Raw genomic sequence first — 7182 nt, 5'->3', positions numbered from 1 at the left:
GATTACACGACTGAAGTGTGTACAACGTCAATCCAGAATGTTTTTATCTCAATAGAAACCTAGGTACAACTTTTATGGGGACCAATGCAACTTCTGAGATTAGACTTAGAGGTTCACTGCATTTAACCCTGCCAGATTATGGCTCACTTCCTCACCTCTCTTGCATTGTGGTTTTGAGGCACCCAGAAAGATGCCTTTGAGCAAACCCCAGCTTTAAATTACATCTGTGGCAGAAATGCCACCGTCGGTGCCCCTCTCCAGAGACCTGTCTCAGCCAGCCTGAGAGGCTGCTGTTTCATTCCTCAGGGCGGGGATCTCCCACCTGGTCTACATGACAAAAGCCTGGCGCCTGGGAGGTGATGCTCTGGTCACCTGGGCAGGGGGGAAAGACCCGGCCCTGCGCGGGCCCAGGTAGCCAGGGATGTGGGGCAGATTGGTCAGCTTGTGGCCAGTATTGGCAGCTTCGATTGGACCGGGCTGCTGAGGTCAGAGAGGTTATTTAAGGGCTCGGTCCAAGAAGAAGGGGCAGTCAGCCATTAGCCATGCGGTCATCCAGGTGAATCTGAGCCTGGCTCTCTCCTCATCACCGCATGCTCCAAGAGTGCACTGCCTCCAGAGGAAACAACAACCACCTCTGGACGATGAGAGTGAGTAAGCTACTAAAGATCCGATTAGATATTTAGTTTCAGTAACTCAGATGCGTTTAAACGGCTACCTCAGCCACCCTGGTTTGCTCTATGGGATTCCTTTGATATTCCTGTAAGATTTCTATGATACTGCTCTACCTTTTACCCTGTTTCCGCCCTACCCCCTGTAATCAATAAAGTTCTCCTTTGTGACCGGTGTGGGAGACTTATTGAGGGGTGGGTCTAAATTGTGCCAAGGAGGCCCCTTAGGTCTGTGGACTAAGGGAGGCTTCCTAATAAGCCCCTGACTTGGGGAAGTGCCCCAAGTGCTTGTATTGGATCTAGGACCCATTGGACGATCAGGCCTGCGTTCTCCAAGGCGCGCAGAGCCAGAAGTGAGTCCAGAGCCTTGGATGGTGGCAGCGGGACCCCAGGCTAGCGGGTGTGCTCCAGGGAAGGGGTCGGCCGGACGGGAGGCACCCCAGGGAGGCACTCGGAGCCGGGAAGGTGGTCGGGCGCGGGGAGGTGGGCGGCTCAACGCAGGAGCGCCCCCTACTGGCTCGCCACAACATCCTCCCACTTTAAACTGCTGTTCACATTCCGATGACTTCAACAGCTGCATTAAGCCTTAGAAAATGGTCCCCTTAGAGCCCCCACAGCAGTGTGCATGCTCTTGGCTGTGCCAGATACTGTCTTACAAGGCAAATGTAGGCAGGGAATGGGCTCTGCTACCAAGCCTTCCTCTGCAGCTTGCTCCAGACAAGTCTTGCTGAGCTGCTGTTTTGGCTTCACCGCTAGGGTGGCCATTGAGGTACCTCAAGAATAGAGGACAGTTGCATTTAGTGCATAGTCATTTTTTTTTTAAATAAATTTAGTGCTAACTCATAATAACCTGGTCTTTTATTTGCGCATTTTGAATTAAGGGTGATGTCAAACTGATGTTGAAGACAAACGTTTAATGACCGCAAGCAACAGTTGTAATGTAAGGATGTCATTAGGAAGCATGACAAATACGATCTTTATTGGCATTCACAGGACCAATGCAAACACAGGATTAATTAAATGACAAATATATTAACCAATGAAGACAAACAATCTGAAGTTTAATTGTGTGTTGAAAAATAGAGGACATCGAGGCATCCAGTTTTGTATCAACAGAGGACAGAGTAGCAGAAAACAGGACAATCCTCTATAAAAAGGCGAATGGCCACCCTAGCACCACTCCTGGCACCTCTCCAGGCTGAGGGCTGCTCCCCGATATATGGCTTCAAGGCTCTGGGAGCTGCTCCCCGCCCCCACGCTGGGTTGGCACCAGGGGCTCTCCAGAGTTCGGTTCCCTGTCCATGCTCCCTGGGACGGGGGGTAATAGGGGAGGAAATGGGGAACCAGGGCTCAGCCTGGGTCAGAGACTTTCCATTGGGTGCGGTCCCTGCTCTGGGCCTGATCCAATCCCATGCACCAGAGCTTTTTGTCACCCGCTACCAGGTAGACCTGCTGCCAGGAGATCCCAGGGCCGGACTCTTGTCTGATTTCTGTAGCTGTATCCTTGTCCTGGGGCTCCCTGCACTGGGGAGAGACGCTCCTCTGCTGGGGGCACCAGTGTCCCTTCAGCTCCAAACACCACAGAGGTGCTCCCTAGACTCCACACTGTGGTCAAGGGGTTCCCAAGTGCCAGACTCTGCCAGGGCGATTTTCCGCAGTGCTGGGTGCACAGGGACGCCCTTGCACCTCCTCTTCCTCCAGACCTGAGCTTGCCAACGCTGCCCCCCCCCCCGGCCTCCCTGCCCTGCAGTAGCCCAATGAAGCACCTCCCTTCTCAGCATCAAGTCACAAGCCCATGTTCAGCTATTTTCCTGTTCAGAGTCACTCCCTGTTTGAACCCACAACACTCCAATGTCCCCCCAGGAGTGTGGATTAAACTAAAGTCCGCGGGTGCACAGGGTGTAGTTGTGACTCACAAAGGAATATCACCTGCTGAGCCCCGCTGGAGTGGCTGAGTCCTGGACAGGGACTGGAAAATCATGGGGCCAGGCCAAGACAGGTTCTGCTCAGCTGGATGTGGTCCTGGGATGTCCCTGTAGAAACCCTTGCTCCTCCTGTCTCCAGGAAGTGAGTGTCCCGCTGGGGGGAGCGGGGTGTCTGCGTTCCACTCCATGAAGGTTGTGAAGTACAAAAAACTCTTCTCCTTCCCCAAAGCCCTGGGCTGTCTGGGCCCCAGCCTCCCCCTGCAGGGCCATGCTCCCCAAGAAGCCCCTCACCAGCCCACAGGCTCTCTAGTGGGAGCACAGGCTCAGCATGTGGAATGAGGGGGCTCCACTTCCCCCCTCCCACTCCTGCTCCAACCACTGGTCCAGGTGTCCAAGACCCTGTACTGCAAGTGGCTTTGACTACCCTCATGCTCTGCATGGTCAACTGGGTGATCAGGGCCAGCTAGGCCAAAAGGAAGCCACTTCTCTATCCAGCTCCTCTCCTGGGGGCACTTGCACTGGGCACAAGGTCAAGCAGCTACAGGGATTTCAGGCTGGTGGGGACACATGCAACTCTCCCCTGGGCAGACAGCAGGGGCTGGGAGGGATCCGCTAATGGGAGCAATTCCTTGTGCTGATGAAGCGATGGCAGGGAGAGCAGAAGCCCAGAGGAGATGGACAAACTCCCACCAGATAGCAGGTACCATGGATGGGGCTCAGGGGAGATGGGACACATACAGCACCCAGCACCCAGTTGCCGCCTCTGTGGGGCTGGCTGGTCACATAAGGCTGGGCAGAGGGGCAGGGAGAGGAGATGGGTTCACAGTCTGGAAGCTTGATTGGGGCTCAAGTGCACAGGTCCTGACTTTGTCCCAGATTCCCCGTGCACCGCACTGCACAGCACTGTACGGCTCTGGGACTCAGGTCCTACCTGTACCATGGGGAGAACAGTCCTGCCCAGGTGCACAGGGTGTGATGGGGAAATGCAGAAGGGAGGGGAGAAGTCAGGGTTTGGGAACCATCTGGGAGATGAGCGGAGGGAGCCCTGGGGTGGTTGAGCCCTGGACAAAGAGCTTCCCCCTGGGGTGGGTTATTGAAAGCAAAAGTTATTCATCTGTGGATGTGGACCCTGGGCTCCCCCCTCCCTCCAGGACCATCCTGCTGCCATGGGGCCAGTGCAGGTGCTGGGGGACAAGCACTGATTCTCTTGCAGCAGGGACAAATGTGGAGCGGAGCCCTGCTGAGCTGAGCTTTACCTGGCGACAGATGACACTGCTCAGTCCTGATGCAGATTGCTCTCTAGGGCTGATGATGTCCTGTCCCCGGGGCTGGGCAGCGTCCTGGGGAGCTGGTGCTCGGAGCTGGGCAGAGCAGTTCTCATTTCGGGACATCGAGGGGTGTCAGCTGTGTGTCCTGCGCAGCGATGGGGCCCGGGGGGATGCCGGGGGCCGGGAGGCGCTGGGCTGGGGCTGTGCTGGTGACACTGGCGGTGCTGGGACCCCACGTGGCTCGTTGCACGGAGCCCCCAGGTGAGCAGGGCTCGGGGTGGGTCCGGCAGGACCTCGAGCCGCGGCAGCTCTGGGCTTTCCTGCAAGGGGAACCGATCTCCGGCTTTAGGGACAGGGATGTCGGGGGTTTCTGTGCGGAGGGACCGCAATGCACGGCCGGGCGATGCTGCGGGGGAGCAGTGACCCCCGATGGACACCCGGGTGCTGCACAGGCAGTGGTCTGAGGTGGGGTCACTGGGGGGCAGGATGCGGGAGGAGCAGCTGGGCAGCGCGGGGGGGTCGGGCAGGAGGGGGGCAGACGGCCGGGGGGGGGGGGCGCCCCCTGTGATCCCAGAGCAGTGAGTGCCCGGGCACTCTGCCCCCCGGGGGTCTGCTGTGGGGGAGACCCTGACCCGCCTCCTCTCTCCCTCCCCCCACAGAGCATTTCATGTACCAGGGCAAGCACGACTGTCTCTACACCAACGGCACCCAGCGCGTGAGGTATCTGGACAGGCACGTCTGGGACCGGCAGCAGTTCATGCACTTCGACAGCGACGTGGGCGTGTACGTGGCCGACACGGAGCTGGGGGAGCCTGCCGCCAAGTACTGGAACAGCCAGAAGGACGTGCTGGAGAACAGACGGGGCGCAGTGGACACGTTCTGCCGACACAACTACGGGGTGTTGGAGAACTTTATCAACACGCGCAAAGGTGAGTTTTGCCGACACAACTACGGGGTGGCTGAGGAAGCCCATGTGATCGGCCGCAGCGGTGAGTCCCCGGGGTCTGGGGCCGTCGCTGGGTGCGGAGGCGGTGGCGGTGGCGGTGGCGGTGGGAGTGGGGCAGGTGTGACGGGGAAGGGAAAGAAATAACATGGTGGGGCACAGAAGGAGGTGGGAGTGCAGACCCCGGGGTGGGGCAGGTGGTGGGTGCCGGGTGGTACTTGTGGGGTCACACTGTCACTCTGCAGAGACATGACCCATGGGACAGCTTCAAGGACACTCCCTGGGGCAGGGGGCAGCTGGGGGCAGTCAGGCCACACCGGGGGTTGCAGAAGCAGGAGGATCAGGCCCCCAGGGCTGGGAGGGGGAGGGGCGCAGGGGTCGCCCATGGTGAGGACGGACAGGAGCCCAGGCACGGCCTGCGATGCAGTGATGGGAGCTGTGGGGTCAGAGGGGCTCTGCCCGTCTCCACTCGCAGGACTGCTTTGGCTGGGGAGTGGCTGTGGGCCCTGGTCCCGGGGGCCGGCTGCACAGCATCCACCAGTGCCTGAGATCAGAGCTCCCTGCCCTAGAAACCAGTCCCTGCAAAGAGCGTTGCCCAAGGCCTGCAGGTGGGTCCAGGCAGGGGCACTCGCGCCACAGGCAGGACCCAGGGGACTCAGCCCTGTGGAGCCTTTCCCTGGGGCGGGGGCAGGTCCCTGCGGTGTGGGAGGGGGCACCACAGCTGGGGGGTTTCCTGGGCCCAGACAGCTTTGCCTGCCCAGATCCCAGGGAATGTCCCGTTTCCATCAGGGCAGAAAACCAGAAGGGTCTCGCTCATCTCCGAGAAGACAATCTTGTTGCTCTTGGCAGGGGCAAGTCACTGCATTCAGGGGGCTAAGAGGAATCTCATCCTGATGAGCAGGGATCCTGGTGTCCTGTGTTTAAAAATCCCAAATTCTCTGCTTAAAAAACCCCAAATGCACGTTTTTCCATGATTAAAATGAAACTGTGCTGTATATAGAGGTGTCAAGTGCACACAAGGTTTATTGACGTATTTACTGTTTTAAAACAATTTGGAAACCAGTGCCTCAGTAATTACAATAAATTAGAATCTAAATACCTCTATATTTTGGCATTTGTGGAGCAGGGTGACAACACTCACTGCTGCCGCTGCCACCAACAGCTCCACACCAGCCCTGCCACCATGGAGTAAGGCCGTGCCACCAGCAGGGTGAGGAGTAGCAGACAAGGGAGGCTTGCATACGGGGCTGCATCTCTACCCGGCCACCTTGTCTCTTTAAAGGAGAGCATCCACATTCTTCTGCAGTAAATGGAAAACCTGTACGTCTGCTTATGAGACACATGACAGGGTCTCCTGAGGACAGGACCAGGTCCCAAACCTGGGATATCGTTGCCACTCTCTGCCTCTCCCAAGCAAAGCCCCTGGCTGTCCACAGCTGGAAGCCATTAATCCAGGACAGGACACTTGGTGCTGCAGCCATACAGCTTGGCCTCCAAAATGGAGAGGTCTCCCCCTAACATCTTGAATGAAAAAGGGAATCCAGTGCCTTTGAAAGACACTCCTGGATTCAGGTCATTTGCAACTAAAAAAAAGAAACTCCAAGCTTTAAAGCTAAAGAAAGTTTAGCTTTAATTATAAAAAATATCATATTTTCTTGAATGCAACATGCAGCAGAGAATCCAGAGGCAACAACATGCATCAGGGGAAAAAAACACATTTTCTTAAAATAAGTAAGCAAGTACTAGCTCCGCTTCTTGAGAGTTCCTGCAGATTTGACTTTTGCATTTGTTCAGCAATTGCTCTTACCATATTCCTCAGTTCAGCTTCACATTACAAAGTCCAATTATCTGTTCTTGGGGAAAACAATGTGTGCTGCATGTGAGAAAACACAGCAGTTTTATAGTAGCACCAAAGTAAAAATTTAAATGAACTTGAGGGTCAGGGGTGAGAGAAACTGAGGCTGGCAGGGGTTGGGGGGAGAAAACTTTCCCTGATGGAAGAATCATTCTTTCTCCCAGCTCATTCTCTCCATCTCTTTCCCTCTCAGCGAAGCCCAAAGTGAAAGTTTCCCCAACAAAATCAGGGGCCCAGGCCCACCCAGACACACTGATTTGCTCCGTGACGGGGTTTTACCCCGGCGGGATCGAGGTGAAATGGTTGAAGAACGGGCAGGAGCAGACGGCCGGAGTGGTGTCCACGGAGCTGATGCAGAACGGAGACTGGACCTTCCAGATCCTGGTGATGCTGGAAATGACCCCCCGGAGCGGGGACGTCTACACCTGCCAGGTGGAGCACAGCAGCCTGCCAGGCCCCATCACCGTGCTCTGGGGTAAGGAACTGGGAGCCTGGGGCAGCCCCTGAGATCTTGGAGGAGATG

The 7182-nt window shown here is 56.6% G+C and overlaps 2 protein-coding genes across 2 annotated transcripts in view; both read left to right on the top strand.

Annotated features, from left to right (window-relative positions):
• LOC132244199 (DLA class II histocompatibility antigen, DR-1 beta chain-like) overlaps positions 1–7182 on the top strand; it is a 115803-nt gene that overhangs the window by 79749 nt on the left and 28872 nt on the right. The gene's annotated exons all lie outside the window — the stretch shown is intronic.
• LOC132244004 (DLA class II histocompatibility antigen, DR-1 beta chain-like) lies at positions 4032–7166 on the top strand. Its single transcript, XM_059714828.1, has 3 exons — positions 4032–4122; positions 4521–4790; positions 6853–7166. Exons 1-3 carry the CDS (start codon positions 4032–4034, stop codon positions 7164–7166), a joined length of 675 nt encoding a protein of 224 aa, XP_059570811.1.

The sequence above is a fragment of the Alligator mississippiensis genome, chromosome 11 (genome assembly GCF_030867095.1).
Source record: "Alligator mississippiensis isolate rAllMis1 chromosome 11, rAllMis1, whole genome shotgun sequence".
NCBI classification, from domain to species: domain Eukaryota; kingdom Metazoa; phylum Chordata; order Crocodylia; family Alligatoridae; genus Alligator; species Alligator mississippiensis.
The sequence above is the reverse complement of the archived record's forward strand: the minus strand, read 5'-3'. Positions and strand labels throughout refer to the sequence as shown.

Bases quoted from the DNA above. Each gene is read 5' to 3' on its own strand.
- LOC132244004 (XM_059714828.1), top strand. From the start codon at position 4,032: ATGCCGGGGGCCGGGAGGCGCTGGGCTGGGGCTGTGCTGGTGACACTG. The intron at 4,123-4,520 runs GTGAGCAGGGCT...CTCCCCCCACAG, and splicing joins TCGTTGCACGGAGCCCCCAG to AGCATTTCATGTACCAGGGC. The intron at 4,791-6,852 runs GTGAGTTTTGCC...TTTCCCTCTCAG, and splicing joins CTTTATCAACACGCGCAAAG to CGAAGCCCAAAGTGAAAGTT.